The 20,473-nt window shown below is 43.4% G+C and overlaps 1 protein-coding gene across 1 annotated transcript in view; it reads left to right on the forward strand.

The window, feature by feature from the left end:
• CACNA2D2 (calcium voltage-gated channel auxiliary subunit alpha2delta 2) overlaps positions 1 to 20,473 on the forward strand; it is a 675,105-nt gene that overhangs the window by 574,288 nt on the left and 80,344 nt on the right. The window contains exons 13-14 of the mRNA XM_063291953.1: positions 1,631 to 1,709; positions 12,544 to 12,593. Of these exons, the coding sequence (XP_063148023.1) occupies positions 1,631 to 1,709; positions 12,544 to 12,593 (129 nt within the window). The remainder of the gene's footprint in view (positions 1 to 1,630; positions 1,710 to 12,543; positions 12,594 to 20,473) is intronic.

The raw sequence follows: 20,473 nt of genomic DNA on the forward strand, positions 1-20,473 counted from the left end.
CATGGGAGATGACCAAAGCATGAGTGACTGTGCACAGTGCCCCTGATCCAGAAAGGGGCACAACTGGCACACAACCCAAAGTTATTCAAAAACACTCCTGGCCACAGCTGCCACCTACGCCTTGGACAAACACCATGAGTTCAGGAGGACCTCCAAATTGTGCACTGGGTCTGTCCTAGTAGAGCAACCCCATCTGAACTAAAGGTGGAAAATCACTGGATCCAGGAAGTCCTAAAACACAAAGCCACTCCATCTTGCTAGGGTAGAACTGAAGCTGGTTCTTCCCCATCCAGACCCTAGCTGCCTCCAAACACTGAGACACAATTTCCAAGCAACACCTGGTCAGCCTAGAGCAGAGATGTACTACTGAGTATAATTAGCATGGTACTCTGTGCCACTGAATGACCTCATCCAGTGATTTTATGTAAATTAAATAGGAGTGGGGAGAGTACCAAGCCCTGAAGCATCTCACAGCACAGTGGGCATGAGCTCAACCTCTCCCCTGTCACTTACGGAAACTGATCCTGGAGGAAAGAGGAGAACCCATACAAAACTGTTTTCCCTAGACCACCCAGAGCTGGTCCAGAAGGATATCATGATTGATGATATTGAAAGCTGGTAAAAGGTCAAGAAGAGCAAGGATGAATGCACTATTCACAAACTCAGTCAGTGCTGTTTTGGTCCCATGTCTGGGCCTGAAACACTACTGAAAGGGATCCAGATAATACATTTTCTCCAGTCTTCTCTGAAGCTGCAGCACAACAATCTTCACAACAGCCTGATTAGAGACCAGGTGGACTTCTAGTTTTGGTTTCTTTAGGAAGGGACAAACCACTGCCTCCTTAAGCATCAGCAGGACCATCCCCTGCCTTAAGGATGCATTCACTACTACCAGAGACCACCCACACATTCCTTCCTGGGAAGCCTTTCTAACCAGGAGAGGCCTGGACCTAACACACAAGTGGCTGAGCTCATGGCCCCAAGAACCCATATAACATCACAAGGATGAGCTTTGGTGAACTCCCTAGGACCTGCTTTAAAGCCAGAATCCAGCTTAGAGCAGATCTGAGTGACATTATCCAACAGCTGCCTAAAGTATTCTTCACAGTCACTCTGTAAATGAGTCTCCTGAGAAGGGACTGGGTCAGTCAGCACAGGGCCACAGGGCAGCTCTCTGCACACATAATAAGGTTGGAGAAGTCTTGATCTTTTACCACTCTTACTGCCATGGGTTGGGCCTTAACAGGGGCTCTAGTTCATGCTCAATTAGGTTTATTCCTTGTTGACCTCCAGCAGCACTCTCAGCATCTCTTAATATCAGGCTTATCCACATTTTTAGGAAATGCTCCAAGGATAACTTTTGGATGCATGGCAGGTCTTTATATATACTTAGGAAAGAAGCTGGCTAGTGGTCATACAAACAGGTCTGAGATAACTGCTATTCAAGTAGTAAGAGTTTCTGCTAGTATTTGAATGGGCATTTTGATAGATTTCTTTTCCAAGTGTCTACAATGAAGCCATTGAAGTATGTGATAGAGTAAAGGAATGATACACTCAGTGTTGAATGTTCCATGTTCCTCTCCCTTTGGTAGACATAAATGCTCTTTGTTGGTTTGTTGGTTTGTTCCAGGTACGGGTATTCACCTTTTCTGTTGGACAGCATAACTATGATGTCACTCCCCTGCAGTGGATGGCTTGTGCTAACAAAGGTAGGGTGAAGTGCTCAAAGGCAAAATTGCCTCCTCTTACTGTACTATATAAAGTGGGGGAGTGGGACATATCCTCTGCTGACCAAAGGTTAGCTTGCTTTCCAGAGATTGGAGTGGGCAACTTGCCCCTTTTCACTAGGGTCACAGATAGCATTCTTTGTTTTGGTGATGGGCTGTTGGTGATGGGAGCTGAATTCCCAATATATCTGGGCAGCATCTGGAGGGAAAAGCTGGTATGAATTAGCTCTAGATTGGCAGAAGGGGCATGCCGTGTGGGGCTCGAGGTAGCTTCCTCATCTGACATGAAAGATCAAATGATTAATGCGCTGCTGCTTATCTTTTTACCAGATGAATTTACCTAGGAGAATCATAACATTGTTGAGTTGAAAGGGGCCATAATGATCATATAGCCCAACCCTCTGCACTATATAGGAAGATCAATTAAACTTTCCATGAGAAGTGCCTCTCCAGCCTTTTCTTCAAAACCTCCATGCAATTCACAACCTCCATAGGTACAGATTAGAATTTTTTTTAATATTCCTAATATTTAGATGAAATCTAGGTATTATTTCTATGTTTTATTAAACTAGGACCATTATTTCTGGTTTCTGTGTCCATGGAAAATAGTTCTTCACCTACGTATTAAGGCCTACCTTGTGGCAAGGTAGGCCCTGTTCAAGATCACCCGATCCCTTTTGGGGAAGGTGGGTTTCTGGCCGTGCTGAGGAGGCCGGGGTTCCTCAGGTATTATTTCTATGTTTTATTAAACTAGGACCATTATTTCTGGTTTCTGTGTCCATGGAAAATAGTTCTTCACCTACGTATTAAGGCCTACCTTGTGGCAAGGTAGGCCCTGTTCAAGATCACCCGATCCCTTTTGGGGAAGGTGGGTTTCAGGGCCGTGCTGAGGAGTTTTCGAGACATCAGGAGGATAAAATTGCTCAGATTTGTTCCAAGTTGGACACCAAGCATGCAGCAGGGTCTGGGGAGATGCCTGGGGAATGTACTTACCTGGTTACCTGGGAGCGGTTTGATCCTATCGGGCCCAAGGAAGTGGACAGAGTTCTCCAGTCTGTAAATGCCACCACTTGTCAGTTAGATCCTTGTCCCTCCTGGCTGATGAAGGCAGCTCAGGAGATGACGTGTGGGCGGGTCCAGGCAATGGTGAACTCATCCTTGGGGGAGGGAGTGTTTCCAGCTGCCTCTAAAGAGGCACTGGTGCACCCCCTCCTCAAGAAGTCGTCACTGGATCCCACCATTTTGGACAATTTTCATCCAGTCTCCCACCTCCCCTTTTTAGGGAAGGTAGTTGAGAAAGTGGTGACACTGCAGCTCCAGAGGGTCCTGGATGAAATGGATTAGCTGGACCCTTTTCAGCTGGGATTCAGGCCCGGATATGTGATGGAAACAGCTTTCGTCGCACTTTTGGATGATCCCTGGTAGGAGCAGGATGGAGGCAATGCATCCATCCTTGCTCTTCTTGTCCTCTCGTGGCCTTCGATACCATCAACCATCCTTTTGGGTCGGCTCAGGGAGTTGGGGGTGGGTGGCATGATTTTGCACTGGTTCACCTCCTTCCTCCAGGGCTGGTCCCAATTGGTGTTGATAGGGAGCAAGAGATCCAACCCGCAACCCCTCCTTTGTGGGGTGCCACAGGGTTCGGTTCTCTCTCCTCTCCTTTTTAACATCTACATGAAACCGCTGGGTGAGATCGTCCGTTGCCATGGGATGAGGTATCATCAGTATGCTGATGATACCCAATTATACATCTCAATCCCAGATGACTTAAGTGAAGCTGTGACCACCCTTTCTCTGTGCCTGGAGGCTGTGGGGGTCTGGATGGGGAACAACAGGCTTCGGCTGAACCCTGGTAAGATGGAGTGGCTGTGGGTTGGGGGCTCCCGGGTATCTGGGAATTTGCCATCTTTGGCTCTGGATGGGGTTGCACTGCCCCAGACAGTTCTGGTGCAGAACCTGGGGGTTCTCCTGGACTCACAACTCCTGTTCAAAGAACAGGTGGCAGCCGTGGCCAGGGGAGACTTTGCACAGCTCCATGTTGTGCACCAGTTACGCCCCTTCCTGGATTGGGAGTCCCTCCGGTCAGTCACTCAGGCCCTGATCATCTCCTGTATATACCACTGCAATGCGCTCTGCATGGGGCTACCCTTGAAGAGTAACTGGAAGCTTCAGCTGGTCCAGAATGCAGCCGCATGAGCAGTTCTCAGAGCCCCAAGAAGGGCACATCTAACACCATTGCTGCGTGAGCTACATTGGGTGCTGGTTTGCTTCCAGATCCAATTCAAGGTGTTGGTTATCACCTTTAAAGCCCTACATGGCATCTGTCCAGGTTACCTGAGGGACCACCTCACCCCCATTATATCGACCCATCCCACCTGGTCAGGCAGAGAGGGCATGTTATGGACCCTGTCTACGAGGGATTGCCAATTGGCAGGGTCCCATGGCCCCCACACTTTGGAATAAGCTACCTTCAGAGGTAAGGTAGGCCCCCACTCTCCCAGCCTTCTAGAAGGGGGTTAAATCCTGGTTATGCCACCTTGCCTGGAGTGGGAGGGGGGACAGCCACCACATGGGGGTGGTTGGGTCCCTCATGGGGCCAACGATAACATCACTATTTCCCATCTTGAATTTTATGTTATTTATTCTCTATTACATTTTATATTTTTATATATATATTTATATTTATATTATATTGTTTTAATGACATTTTATTCTTCTATTTTTAATTGTCTGTAAACCACCCAGAGTCGTCGAAGTACTAGTTGGGTGGTGGAAAAATATGACAAATAAATAAATAAGCAAGCATGCTAGTAATTGGGAAGTGCATATACTTTTCTTTGTGGTGGGGGGGGGGAGGTGGGAGAGGAGGTAGATGAAAGGTGCTTCCAGACAAAGGTGCTGCCATTCAAAGGACAAGGTTCAGCAGTTCCATCTTTTGCTCCTTAATTGGTTTGTGGGGGGCGGGGGTCAGCTCTGGCTTGTTTGTTATGAGGAAAGGGAAAAAAATAGAAGGAATACAGGGAAAATCCAGGAGAGCCATAAGTGGAAGATGTCATTACCAGGAGATAGATATAGGTAGGTAGGTAGGTAGGTAGGTAGGTAGGTAGGTAGGTAGGTAGAGGTAATAGAACTCTCAGTTTGTGTAAAAAAATGTCAGGGGTGTGAGTTCCACAAATGGAAGGCTGGGTAATACAAAAACCTGTATCCTGTTAGAGGATCGGTTGACAATATCACTTGGCCTATTTTCTCTCTTGCTGTCTGAGACTAATGTGGCCACAGATCCCTTTATAAGGTCTCTGAAGCTGCTCCCCACCCCACCCCGCCCCACCCAGCTCCCTGCCAGCTTGTCACATTCAGACAATCTTTAATCTCGCTCACCTTCCTCCATAGCAGAAGCCTTCTCACTGTCTCCCATTTATCTGAAATTGCCTTATGTGCCCTTTTGTTCCCCAGGGCTGGCTTCCTGTTCACACCGTCTGTATCTTTCAGCAGGTGGTGGAAGTCTGTGCACCTTTGGGCTGGCAGTAATCCATCTTCCCATTGTTCTGCCCTGTGGAAATACCTCTAGACAGAATGGCCAAATGTCCACTTCTCTCTTTTATCCACTTCGCTTTCTTGTCCTTTTCCATCTCAGATCAGCAGTACATGTAGCAACTAATTCTCATTGTAATTCAAATGTTACTCTCCCTTTTAGGCTTAAGTACTGCTTCCTCCTAGCAGCCATCATCATGCATCATTGTATGCGTGCAAGTGTTTTGATTGCCACTGCATCCAAGTAGAGAAGGGTGGTGAAAAGAAACTTCTCAGAGCTTTGCTCAATTTATATTAGCTGCTGCCATTTTCTGGCCAATCCTTTTCACTTTTTTTTCCACATCATCAAGTAATGCAGTATCGGAATCAATTGCCAAGATCTGCTTTCAACTTTTTAAAAATCAAGCTTGAAGAAAAACAGCTATCTCCTGCCTCACCTGCTTCAATGAATTAATAAATTTGTACAGAATAAAGTTTACCAGAGTTAACCTAGAAACTGATGTCACTACAACTCCAGGTCATTTGAAGGAAAAGCAGAGGAAGGGGAGAGTGAAAGTTTGTTCCACAATCAATTTGCTGCTGTGCTCCAAGGTGCCACTGAAGTCTCAATAAACCAAACAAGGTTACCCAACCAAGATACATCTCTTTGAGCAAGTTTGAAGCATCCTTATCACTAATTAATACCAAACCAGGCTTCTTCAACCCAATGACCTCCCAATGAGTTGGGAAAGTAACGCTCAAAATCCCCAGCTATTGTGGCTACACTAAACACACTTATTTGCCCCAACAGGCATTTGTTGAGTGGACCTTTAGATTAGGCAATGTGATATCTTATAAGACACAAATGGAAACATACTGCATTTTATAAATCATTTTGGAAATTAAAGCACTGTGGAGTACTATGGACAAGTTAAATTAGATGCCAGCAGATCAGATGTGTGCAACTGATGTGAAGATGTTTATTGAACAGGAACCTACAAATCACATATTTGAGGCAGAGGATTTGGGAATACAGTTCCCTAACCTTTATCCTACCAACACTTTTACCTTCAACTTCCCCCCCCCCCACCTCCTTCTGGCCTCCGGAATTCCTGATATTTACATACTGTTTATTCATGTAAATACCTGGTGCTCATTCACTGTCTCTCAAAAAGAATATTAATAAGAACCTCATGTACTGTAACATCTGGCTTCCCCCTGAGAGCTTAATTTTAGAAAAGAGAAAGATTTTGACAATTCTTTAAGCCCCAAAGGTTTTTTTGTTTCTTGGCTTCCTTATTTTAATGACTTGTAGATATGTGAACCCTTCAGCATCCTTTTGCCTCTTTCCATATTCTCTTTAAAACCTGCCCATTTCTGACTGAAGGTTCTGCATGCAGCTTTGTTCTCCTTGCAGTCTTTGTTCTGAAGGACATGTGAAGCAGGAGGAGAGCCTTTGTTTTCTGAGAGTTTTGTAATCTCCTGCTGCTGATCCCCCAGGTCTTGGTTTTTGACATCAAAGATATTTGGATAGCAACAGTGACATCATACTTAGGAAAGGCTCCACTGAAAACAGCAGGAACTTTTGAAGGAGAGAGAAGATGTAGGTAATTAGAACAAGAGGAATGTCCTATTGTTACTGATAGCTGGCTACCACCATAACTTTCTCAAGAAGAATACAAAGAGCCATCTCATTTCCAAATGCCATGAAGGAAAAGCTCATGGCTACATTGTTGCAAGGCAGAAGCTGCATGAGGTGCAAGATGACTGAGCGGACAAGAGCAAGGGACAAGAGCCTTGAGAAAGAAAAGTTTTCTGTAAAATACTGTATATGTTCCCTGTAGTAACATATGGCTGCGAGAGCTGGACCATAAGGAAGGCTGAGAGAAGGAAGATCGATGCTTTTGAACTGTGGTGTTGGAGGAAAATTCTGAGAGTGCCTTGGACTGCAAGAAGATCCAACCAGTCCATCCTCCAGGAAATAAAGCCAGACTGCTCACTTGAGGGAATGATATTAAAGGCAAAACTGAAATACTTTGGCCACATAATGAGAAGGCAGGACACCCTGGAGAAGATGCTAATGCTAGGGAGAGTGGAGGGCAAAAGGAAGAGGGGCCGACCAAGGGCAAGGTGGATGGATGACATTCTAGAGGTGACGGACTCGTCCCTGGGGGAGCTGGGGGTGTTGACGACCGACAGGAAGCTCTGGCGTGGGCTGGTCCATGAAGTCACGAAGAGTCGGAAGCGACTAAACGAATAAACAACAACATGTCCCATTATTATAATACATAGCCAGCACATCTGGAGCATTGGGTTGGAGAAAGCTGTCATAATACTTCCTGCTTTCAGTTACAGGAGAGAAAACCTGTAACAAAAGGGGTGCATGCAGATTAAACAAGGATGGACTGTTGTAACTGATAAAAACCTTTGTGACTAGAGCTGGTTTGTGAAAAGAGTGCCAGGACCTCAGGAGAAACAGCAGCTTACCTTACAGCCAATCCCCCTAAGCACTGGGCTCCTTGGTGGTCACCTCAAACCGAAAGTAAGCACAGGTGACAGGGAGTCATCTTTGGCAGGATTATCAAAATGAAAAGGACAGTTGTACATGGATTTCAGACTGAACTATTTCTCATTTGGAACCAGTTTATCTCTTAAGCCATTAGGGTAGAGTGTTTCATAATTTCTTTCTAATGGCAAGGAGCCATGTCTTTTCACTGATAACAGATGAGTTTGGGGGTAACTGTTTTCAAACCATCTTTTGAATCCCCATCAGCCTGTGAACTGCCCCTTATGCTCTTCCTTGCTATTAAGATACATGTTTTTATTTCTCTTGCTGGCTACAAACTGGCAAACCATTACTTATCTTCAGCCATCTTGCAGGAAGGAGGAGGCCAAATATAGCAGCTAATTGCCACTACCGGTAAGCAAGCTGTCAAATGTAGAAAAGTCTAGAGAGAGAGTAACTTGATATGGCTTTCTCATCAGGACATTTCTCTGAAGTTGCATACAGTCCCATGGCTGGATTCAGGTCATTCCAGAAACATTTAGAAATTGCAGTCATGTAGGATAGAGAATAGATATTGGCATGGTGTGAGAACTGTTTGAGGCATAGAGGATTCCAACTCTGGCTTCTGACCTTCAAGAACACCACATCACCAGCAAAGCCAGGTCCAAACTTTTAATGTGGGACTGTTGGGTTCTTCCTGTTGTTGTTTTGTATTCCCTTCCCACCCTGCTTCCTGTTTTAGGAAAAAATTATGCTGCAGATTTTCAGAGCAATTTGGGATATTTTTCATTGCTTGGGGTTTATGAGTGGGAATGGAAACAGTTTGCCACTCAGAGACCTTCTGCATTGTTGCCACCCTTAATTTTGAAAAGAAAAAAAGTATCACCCAAAATCAGTAATTGGGTGCCAAATTTGCTGTTGGAATCTCAGATTGCACACCCCAACCCATACCTTAATTCCTCATTCTATCCAGCAGTTGAGGTTGGCATGGTTAGTCCTCTCCTGGTCAACCTGTTTCACACAATTTCAGCTTTCAGATATTATCAAAGTAGAATGGGATGCACCACTACAACCATGTTTATTTCCTACATAACATTGTCTTGCTTTGTCAACCCAAAGTCATCTGAGATAGGTGTATCAGTTTGTAGTTTGTCCCCCATTCTTTTATTTCTCCGTGTTACCTTGATTACAAGATTATTCAGTGCTGAATACATGATTTGCACCACATTAATATTCAGTCATACAGCAATTTGGAGAATTTTTGGACGCAATTCAGCTTTAATATTCTATGACATTATCATGTAACCACTTCTAAGTCTGGACAACTGCCACTCCCACCCTTAAAGTAGTCTCTGTATAGCCCCAGCAGTACAGTAAAGGCTAAAACCATGCAGCTTAAGCAGCTTTCAGTCCACAGTAGATCTCAAGGATGTAGCAACGAAGTCCACTTGGTTTCTTGAAGAGGTCTGCTTTTTCCCCCAGAATTGCTAATTAAATCTGCCACCTGAATCAAAATGGTGGGAAATAAATTATTGCATCTTTATAGATCAGCCCTTCGACATTTAGCTCTTGGTGACTGTAAATATCTTGGCTTCCCTGTTTACAAAATTGAAGAAACATAACAGCACACCAAGTCATTTATTGCTGATGAATTTGCTGTAAATGAAGATAGTCAGAGAGAAACAGATAAAATGTCACACGTAACTGTAATGTTCATAGGGGGACTGCTAAACAGACATGGTAACTGAAGAGGCAGATGCTACAGAGAGATCGAAAGTACTGTAGGCAGTGAGGTTCACAGATGCCAAGAGTTGGACTGGGAAGAGATCAGAGCAAATGGGCATGATGGATGGACTGGTGGCGAGAGAAGCAGGCATGGCTTTGAGGCCACCAGATGTGCTTTTTTTTCTGGTCCCTTCAAATCAGTCTTGACTCCTGGTGATTGCTTGGACTAGTCCCTACAGTTTTCTTGGCAAGATTTTGGAAGTGTTTTGCCCTTCCTAGGGCTGAGAGAGAGTGACTGGCCCAAGGTCACCCAGCTGGCTTTGTGTCTAAGGTAGAACTAGAACTCGCAGTCTCCTGGTTTCTAGCCTGATGCCTTAACCACTAAACCAAACTGGCTCATGGATGTGCATAGACTGGAATTGTTTGTCAGACATATATCCCACCTTTGCTTTAGGAACTCAAGGTAGCATCTATAGTGTTCCTTCTCCAATTCTTCCCCACAACCAGAATCCTATGAGGTAGAGTGGGGTGAGAGAATGGCTGACCCAAAGTCACCCAGTAAACCCCCATGGCTGAGGGTAGACTTTGAACTGGGTCTCCATTATTGTATTCAACACCTTACACTACCCCATACTATAATTATTGCTGTTGCTGTTCCCAGCTACATCGTTAACAGCCTTCCTGGAAAGGCACTTTGGGGTACAAAAAAGGAAATCATAGATAGAATGGTTGTTTTTTCCTCAGTAACCAAACTTACTTTAAAAAGAAGGGAGGGCATTTCCACACAACACCATTTCCATTCCCAAGTCCCTCCAAAACTGGTTGAAGCAGACCTGCTGATGCCCTTCACTTCTGCTGATCTCAAAGTGAAAAGACAGAGAGTCAATCAATGCTCTCCCTCCAAATGACCACTCAGAGCCTGCCTAAACCTTCATTCAGTCAGCACCCATCAGGTCTTTGAGCTAGGCCAGGTCAAGAAACAGACATTGCAGGGACTCCAGGAATGCTACTTTATTACTTTTTAATTATTATTATTAAGAACTTTATTCAATTTCTATATATATATATATATATATATATATATATATATAGTTACAATACAATATAAAAATATAGAAAAGCATGAAAAGATAGCTAAAGAACAAAGAAGAAACTGTAGAGCAGTGTTTCTCGACCTCAGCAACTTTAAGACGTGTGGACTTCAACTCCCAGAATTCCCCAGCCAGCCATGAAGGAAGTCCACATACCTTAAAGCTGCTGAGGTTGAGAAACACTGCTATAGAGTATATTAACAGAATCTTCAAAGCTTGTGCAAGTTTCTCTTTATCCCAAAAGCAAGGCAGGATTTGTTTGAGTTTCTTTCTTATGCTTCCCTCCGTCCCTAAACTCTGTAATCTCTTTTCCAAATCCCTCTTAAATTGCTCACCCCTTCCTTCCCCCTTAACAGCTTTCCTGTCCGTTAATAGCTTCCTCATCCCCAAGATCAGCTCTAAATGTCCTGGTGCCCAGACCACTATCTCTCCTGGAGTAGCACAAGGTCCCTCGCCTCCTCTTCAACACCCCCCCCCCAAAAAAAAGAAATTAAATCAATTGCTAATAGTCTCACTCCATGTTCTCAGTACAATTTCAATGTTTTTGCCTGGTCATTTAAAAAAAAAACCTAAGAATTCATAGTGAGAAGAAGGAAGCTCTCTAGCTGTTGACTGTTATTTGTTGTAATTGTTGTATGTGTTGTTATGTGTTGTAATAAAATTGTTAGTTGATAAGGCATTTGTAATTTGTCTCATGTTATACTTGCATCTATATAAACAACCTGTCTTCCCATCTCTCCCCGCCCCACCTTATCCCAATTTAAATCCTACGTTAGTCTGGTCACTCTATGCATCTTATGAAGAAAGCTGAAGCTCACAAAAGCTTACATCTTCCAACAATATCTGTTAGTCAGAAAAGGGGCTGCAAGATTCCTGGTTTTTGCCACCATACAGCTCTCTTCCTGCAATGTCTCCCTTTGTAGTTTCTGCACTGCTGGAATTCAGATTTAAAATTCTAAGAGCAGGGATCAGTTTTTCTTGTGTTTACAGATAGATGAAAAGAGAGACAGAGAATTTAAAGCATCGAAGAATGATTTGTTCCAGATACGAGAAGGATGTGGTTGATCACTGTATGTTTATTCACATAACTGAAACAGAAATAGAAATGTTTAAAAATGGACTCTGTGCCTCCAGCTGCTTTAGCTGTCTTGGAAGTGAATCTTTTCTTGAATGATATGGGAATTCAGTTTCCATACCTTTTTTCATATGTGTCTTTCTATGAACCCCCCATGTGTGTACATCTACCATGAACACTGTGTAAATTCGTATTCAAGTTTTACAGGCTTTGGGAGATCAATACTAAAGTATTGATCAGGGGGAGGGTTGCAGATGTTTCACCCATGTCCCAGCAAATCTTCCTCAGCAGGAGGGGTGGCTGCTATGCAGTCTGTGAAAGATCTGAGCTTGGGGAGTCGGTTGGACATTGGAGGTTAACTTGGAGATGTTAATTAGTTGATTGCTGGGAATGGTGTTGCCTCTATTTTGATGGGTCCACCTTGTCTGCTTGCTCTGTGTAGCCTGGATTATGCATCTGCCTGGGTGGTAGATCATATCCAGTGAATTTAGCCACCCGGTCAGGTGCCTGACAGAAGCAAACCAGTGACTGTGGGCAGCCAGTGGTGAGGAGGAAGAGGAGAAGAAGATTTTACCCACCACCTTTATAAAGTTAAAAAAGTAGGTGATGGTGCCAGAGCAGGTCAGCTGAGTTGAGTCCAGCCAAATTAATGTGGCTCAAGGCCCTCCTCAAACATGACATAAATTGGGCTTACCTCAATAGACTTTCTGAACCTCAGATAGGAAACTGTTCGGGAATGATGCCATCAAGATTTAGTGAGCTCACTTAATTCGTTGCTGCATCATAGCCTGCACCAGGCGTGCCAAAAATGCTTGGATTAAACAGAGGGCCTTGTCCTGAAAATCAATTCAAAAGTATCATGCCAAAATGTTTTCTAACATTGTGTTTGTGTGTATGTTTTTTTTTAAGGCTATTATTTTGAAATTCCTTCCATTGGCGCTATCCGAATCAACACTCAGGTAAGAAAAGACAGAGGGTGAGTTCAGTCCAGAAGGTTCTGTTCAGTTCAGTTTCATTTGTGAAGGGGATTAGGAGGCCATTCTGTAGAGCTAGAATTTGGGATTTCTTTTTTTCTCACAACTGCATGGGAGGCAGCACTGAGGCCTGCAGTGGAAATTAGGAGAAATTGCCACCCACCCTTTTTCTTCAACTTCAGTAGAACTCTGTTGAGTACAGATTTTGAGTTCAGTCCCATATGTCTGGGAATGTGAAAGAGAGATCAATTTGTAAGCCACCTCACTCATTAGAGAAATGCGAGGTGGATTTGTTTGTTATCAGTCTAAATCTACCCCAAAATGAAGGCCTGTAAGTTATGGACGGGACTCTACCACGCTGGTTCAGTGTAGGATGATAGACAGAAGTTTTTCAATTTCCCAGTGTAGACCTGAGAGAGGGTAACTGGCCCAAAGCCAGCCAGCCAGCCAGCCAGCACTCACTGTCTCCTGGCTTCTACAGGGCCTTTAATTGCTATACCAAACTAGCTCTCATTCATAGATAGAGGTTACTACAAATCAATTCAGGTACATGTTTGTGTGTATGTCTTGGTCCAGAGTAACTCATTTCAATGGGAAGTAACTTACTGTAAACCTGCATAGTTGTTAAGTAAGAAACGTCCACATTTTTCTTGGTTCTTGAGAGAAATGGTATTGATGCAAAACCTAATTGTAGAGCTGCTTAGAGAAAGTTATATACAGTACTGTTTAAAACTTAGCTTTTGAGAAAAAGCTGATAATGTTGTCACAGCAGTAGTCCTAATGTCTCCATCCTCCTGTCCATTTCAAAAATGTTCAGGGTTTTATTTAAGTTCACTCCTGAATCTGGCAACCATCATATAGTGAAATGTGAATGCTGAGCATATCCCTGACAAGCCATAGCACAGGAAAGGATCAGCGGCCCCATAGCAACACAAACTGACTTTGAGTGAATAAGAAGATACTGTATCCTTAGGCAGTTTCAGTCTGTCTAAACCATCCCTGTCTTCTGGCAGCAGTATTTGAAGTTCCAGCAAAAGTCTCCAGTCCTGCTACCAGAGCTTTTTACCTGGTGATGCCAGGGACTGAGCCTGCCTTGTTCTGCATGCAAAGCACCATAGCTTAATGAAGCCATGGCCACTTCTTTAAGAGGAATATCTTCTATACTTCTTGTATTTCATAATACTGTATGGTAGAAATCCGCTCTATTGCAATGGATTCATGTAATGTGCATGTAACTTTGCAAGCTGTCTTAATTATTTACTCAATACTCCTGCCCTGCCATTTTCTTGGCTCACAGAAGTATATTAGTTCCCCCTTTGTAACAGCCTCATGTTCCTCCTATTTTGATCATATTCATACAAAGCTCCATTAATATCCAAATCTGCTGCTCCAGCAGAGACTTGCTCATGAAGGAAATGCTTGTGTGCTTGTTACAGGGACTTATATTTATGTGGCTAATTATTAAAACTTTGTGCCTGAATCGGCATGCAGAGGAACAAGCCAAACCACCCGATCTATCAAGCTATTAAAGCCGACAGGCAGCATGTGAGAGAAGGCGCATGGGATGAGTTATTAGTGCCCTGGAAATGGGGTGACGAGGCAGAGCTAATAGCTTTCCATTCAAATGATGCCTAAATCTTCAGTCCAAAACCAAGGAGAAAATGGGGAGAGTAGAGAAGAATGAGGCAGAGAGTGGCAGAAATAAGAAGGGGGGAACATGAAGAAAGAAAAAGTTAAGTTTGTATGTCTGTGTGCATGTATAGATGCTGTGGAAGAACTTACCTGGGCAATTCTTCCAATACATACACAATCCATAGTTTTTGTCTGAACTTCTTCCAAGAGCCCATTTTTGGAATAGTTGCCTCACCGAGCCTCCTGATTTTCAAAACCCAGGAAGAAAATACACAAACTTGATGGTATCTAGATGGATAACCCAGCTATTTAGCTTCAGTAGCACTTTGAAAATTTATTTCTTTTAGCACTTAAAAACTAATGAGCATTTTTGCCCCTGTGATAGCCACTATCTGCTTTTTTTCCAGCTGTTAGATATGCCAACTGATGCGTGCATCATTTCAATAAAAGTCAGCAGAAGGGATAGGTAGAAGAATTAATGTAAGCCAAGATCATCTATCCTAAAAAGAGGGGGCTTCCTTCCTGTCCCTCGTGGCATAAAATGAGAGTCTGATGTATTGGAGGAATGAAGTGAAGACAATGATACCAAGTCAGAATTGCTTTGCACAAACCACGACTTGGAATATAATCATGCTGTGTGGTAATAGCAAACTCAGTCTCCCAGTGTGCATCCATATGGTGCCACCCATACACAAGAGGGAGGTTATTAGCAATCTTAGAAAAACTCTAAGGTTTGTAGAAGCACTAAAATAATAAATAAATAAAATAAAATCATCCTACCGGAGATCAAGGCATGAATGCTGGCTGATTGTTGGTGGAATGAAATGGAGTGGAACCCAAAGAGAGCATGCCTGCCTGGCTGATTTACAACACACAATTCTGCAATGTTATAATAATATGAAACTTGAAGAATCAATTCAGTTCAGTGGTTAGAGGGTTAGTGACCTGGGATTGCACAGATAGAGGTTCAAGATCTGATAGAATCAGGGCCACACAGTTTCCAGTTTTTCTCTTTTTCTCTTTTCTCAAAACAAAGACAGAAATAAGCAGTTGGGATATAAGCCAGGACGTTTGAGAATACATAAGTAATTTCACTTTTTACCATTTCAAAATTGCTATTTGTTTGCATTCTTGAGCGAGCCATTTCCCACCTCCCAACCTGTAGCCTGACATAATGCATTATTTTTTTTCTGTAGACTTGCATTTGTTCTCAAAAGCATTCTAACTAAATAAATCTTAACACTATATAACATGAGCCTAAAATATGTTGGTTCCTAACATATATGCTCCCTGCCCTCCAGTTCCTAATTCCTAGCACTGCTTCTGTTTGCCCCTCTAGGTCTAAGGAAAGGGCTTAGTTAATTAATTGGCATTTACCATCCACTCTCAGGTGGAAGAGATGACAGGTGATGGCTGGTTATTTCTCTGGCAAGCAGACCTATGACAGGTTTGCTTGCCAGAGAATAACAAATAAATCTTGTTATTTTCTGTCACTTTCAACCCCAGTCAAACCTTGGGGTCTTCTGGCCATGTGTTCTCTTCAACACTCTTCTTTCCAGAGTTGCTGGAAACACTTCAGAGAGCCTTCTCCCAGTCTCATCCAGTGCCTCATAAATCCTAATCAGTGTCAACTGCTCAGTCCATTTTTAGATTTACTAGCCAACCTTACTCTGGATAGAAAACAACAGTATGTAGCCTAACTTCAACAGCTACTAAAGGTGTGTAGTCCATTTTAGCTACTTTACTGCTCAGCTTCTTCTCCCCAGAATTCTCTCTGATCTTGATGGATTCTCCTGGAAGTTTTAAGACTGATGCCAACTACATATGAACTCCCCACTTCTCTTGTGAACAGTTTGTCCTATGAGAAGTTAAACTATCTTATTCCCAGCTCCTTATCAGCAAATCCCAAAGCTTAAAGAAGAGAGTTTCTTGGGGTACTCTCCATCCTCCCAACACCTACCCCACAGTTCACACAGAGGTGTGCATCCATGGTCAGCCGCCAAAGCATAGTTGACTGCTGGCTTGTCGCGGTTAGATTGAGAGCTACACATCCCTGGTTAGTTCAAAAACTCACAGGGTGGTTTTAACCACAGTTGCTCTGTCTTACCTGTGTTAATTGTGGTGAAGATTAAAAACTAATCTCCTGTTATAGAAGATGGGATATAGGTTGAACAAAACAGCAGTATTGTGAAGAAATGAAAACTGCAATCCTCTGATCTCTTCAAGGGAATCCCAGAAACTAGAGGATAGCTGAGATCTTCTCCCTCCAAGGGTCTGCCCTTGAAGGGGGAAGTCTAACCTTAAGAGGGCCCATTCTGTTTTCTGCAGAAACTTCCAAGACTCTGGCCTATCTGATATTGAAGTCCTGTTATTAGCAAATGCAAAATAAAGTCATAGCATTGTGGGCAGATCAGAAGCAGTTTAATGCCACAAAAAGCACATCTCTCCACAGAAAGCACATCTCCCTGACACAGTTGTGAACAAGCAGCATCATGCTTGATAATTTTCCCTCAAAGCAAACACTTCAAACTGATCTTAGTTTGTGTGGTATAAAGTGTGACACTAGATTGTTCCTCTTAGCACAGAGTGAAAAGGAGCGTGCGATTCAGGGATGATAGGCAAGCAGCTGCTGTACAGATGGTGCTGCTGTACGGTGTGAGGGGATTAAATTGGTTGTCATTAGGGTGCTTTCCAAAATCTGGGGCTCCTGAGGTGCTAGAGTATAAACAAGAGGTTGTCAGGAAGCTAACATTATTGCAAAGGAAAGGAGGATGGTGGGGACAAGAACTGAACTCTGTCATTCTGTCCTCCCTTCAAAATTTTCCAGATCAGGATACAGGACTAAACTATACTTTATTGAGATAAGCTATATTAACAGAATCTTGCAAGTCTGATTGTGTTTTTCCTCCCCTCCCTCTTATACCCTAGGGAGTCAGGGAGGAGCCATCCTGAGTCTCTTCCTAATACTGTCCTTTCCCAGGGCTCAAGGTGTGCTTCTGCCCCTTTTGTTTTCATAGTGGCTTCTGCATATTTCCTTAAGGCCTTCTCCATGGCTCTCTACACCTCCTGGACAATAAATGTCCTCTCAAAGGACTTGGCTCTTCCCCTGGTGGTGGACCAGACTCGCCATCTTCCAGAACTCTAAGCCATAGACTGAATGGAAATCGTCAGCTCATCAGAAGCAGCCAGGCATCCATACTGAGCAAGGCTTACCATATTCCTCCTGACCCATTTCTCAAAAATTGATATTGTCCAATTCTAACCACTACTTTTCCAGGTCGAGATTGGCATTTCTTGTTGGAATCTCTGCTGATTAGAAGCATCCTGGCAAAATGTATTTCTGTGTAGCTCAGCAGGATCCTATACAGTTTTACAGCAAAGTATTTAGCATGTCCACTCCCCCTTAGGGAACCATAAAGGTTAATAGCTCATTACTGAATATTTATTTCTGGTGACGCGAGTCCAGATTTTGACAGGAGCTTCCCCTCTGGGTTGCCAATTCATTCTTCACTGTGTGCTGAGAAGACAATATACAACGGTGTAAGCATGCCATCTGGTGGACATGTCCCAGTATTATAGCCCTTTATCTCACAAAAATCCCTAATGTCACCTTGAGAGTCTTGTCATTTCCCCATGGACCGGGAAGAGAGAGGTGCCAATTAAAGCAAAGGGATAATGAGATGAGGAGAGGGACTGCTTAATTCTTTCTCCTTCTCTTGATGCTCTAGTCTCCTCATGCTTTGTTCCTTCACTGGCAGAAAAGGTGGAGGGATTATAAAGCTTCCCCCCTGCCCCCATTCTTAGTTTAAATACATTATTCCTCCCGCTGTGTTCTAGGTATCTTAAGGCTTTTTCCCACTTTGCATCAAACTATGGTACAAGCCTGCCTGCCAATATCTTTTCTCTGCTGGGTCCCCATGACATTGCCTTCATCTTGTCATCAAATCAAAGAATTGTGGAGTTGGAAGGGATCACAAGGATCATCTAATCCAACCCTCAGTAATATGCAGGAAAATCAATTACATCAGGGGTCAGCACACTAATCCCACAATCTGGCCCACCGCCTGTTTTTGTACGGCCCATTAGCTAAGAATAGATGGGCAGGCAGATGGCAGATTGCCAGGTCCAAGCTTCAGCCAAGCTCCTGGGCTGAGGGAAGGGGCCAAGGGGTAGAGGCAGGGTGACCTCCTCACTGGAGGGCTGGTGCCATCCAATGGTTGCCACCCTCCTTGGCCTGCAGACCTGCCAGCCATGCCATACAGCCCTTCTGTAAAAAGCAGGATCTGGCCCTTTACAGAAAAAGGTTGCCTACCCCTGAATTAAACCATCCTTTAGAGGTGGCTATCCAGTCTCTTCTTTAAAATCTCCAGAGATGGTGAACCCACAACCTCTATTTTATAGACAAGGAGACAAGCTCTGACATGACCTCTTTTTGACAAACCCATGCTGACTCTTAACAATCATGAGGCGCTTATAAATGCCCTGCTTTATTATTTGCTCTAATATCTTTTCAGATATTAGGCTTACTGGTCAATATTTACTGGGATCTCCCACCTGTTCCTCAAAGAGAAGGACTACACTTGCTCTTCAGTCCTCTGTCACATCCCCAGGACTCCTTAAGATCATTGACAGAGTTCCTGACAGCTATTCAATCAGCTCCTTCTGTATTCCAGGGCATATTTCATCAGGGCCTTGGGGCCAAGCTAGAAGATCCTTTACTACATTCTTACTGATCTGCAGCCTGTTACATTTGTTCCCTGTCTGTGCCACTCAAATTATTATTTCCCTTCTGTATAAAGACAGAGGCAATACAGGAGTTGAATTCTGTATTTTCTCTTGGGCGCCTGTGAAGATTTCTCCATTTAGACTAAGCAGTAAGCCCACTGCCTCTTTTGTCTCCCTCTTGCTCATGATATATTTGAGGAGATTCTTCTGGATAGTTTCGCCTCTCATGCTAGAATTAGCTTGCTTTGTACCTTTGCCTCCCTGACTTCATGCCTGTATTCGTGAGTGGAGGCTTTGTAAATTTCCTTGGCTATTAGCCATTCCTTCCATTTTAATACATATCCTTCTTTAGCCTCAGCCCCTTCACAAGCTGCCTATTAAACCACATTGGATCCTTCAGACATCTCCTGGCTTTCTTCCTCAATGTATTGCTTGAGGCTGGGTCATCCTTAATTTTTTTTTAAGAAGTCCCAGTTGGCTACAACACCTTTGCCTTTAAGGTTTTCTTGTCATGGCATCTTCTGCACTATTTCTCTTCATTGATTATAATCTGCCTTTCTAAAATTCATGATTTGTACTTGACTGTTTCTTGACTGTTTCTTACCATTTTAGGGGGGGGGAGGGTTAAAATCAAGAACTCTAACACTAGCATTCAAATTCCCACCACTTTAATACCTTAAATCAACTCCTACCTCTTAGTGAGGACCAAATCTATAGGAGCAAATTCCCTAGTCCCCACCTGAAAGAGAAAATGATTGTCAATATCAGTCAAGAATTTATCTGACCTCTTGTGTTTGGCAGTTGGTCTTCCAAAGATGTTTGGGTAATTGAAATCTCCCATTATAATCATTTCATGGTTTTGAGGCTTTAGTTACTAATTTTAATAAACTTCACCTATCTTTTCTGGCTGATTGGTAGTCTGTAGGGGATCATTCGCATATGACGTACCATGAGTGAGACAGGCTTAGACACACTGGCATTAAAATAGTGTTTTCATTCCAGGACCATACCACAGTGGCCTCCAAGTGTGTCAAATCTGTTTATCACCTATTAGTTTCAAGTAAGTCAGGTCACTGCAGTGGCTTGAAACAGAGACAATAGAGCAGGATAAAGTTTGGCAAGAGACAGCAAATTTTATCCTGGCACTGCTAACTTCTGACTCAAGGTTGGGCCAAACAGTAAGGAAATGCCAAAAGACGGTATTTCTCCTAAACTCTCCAAGCAAAATGAGCTCTTGGGGAATCCTGCTCTAATGCTCTGGTGGTGAACACGTTACACAATCCTGTCATGCTGCAAACTCCACTCACATTTGTTGCTCGTCAGCATCAAAAAAAAAAAATGATAAGGTGCAAGCCTATAACATGTAGCTTAGTCCTCACTTTTTTTTCAAAGAGATGATTGCTCTTTTTCTACAGCTCTAATCTGAATACACTCCTACCTCCATACAAGAATTCTGGCAATCTTACTGACATTTTGACTGGGTCCTTCAAAGAATGGCTTCCCACCCT

Source organism: Candoia aspera, chromosome 2 (assembly GCF_035149785.1).
Source record: "Candoia aspera isolate rCanAsp1 chromosome 2, rCanAsp1.hap2, whole genome shotgun sequence".
In the NCBI taxonomy this organism is placed as follows: Eukaryota; Metazoa; Chordata; class Lepidosauria; order Squamata; family Boidae; genus Candoia; species Candoia aspera.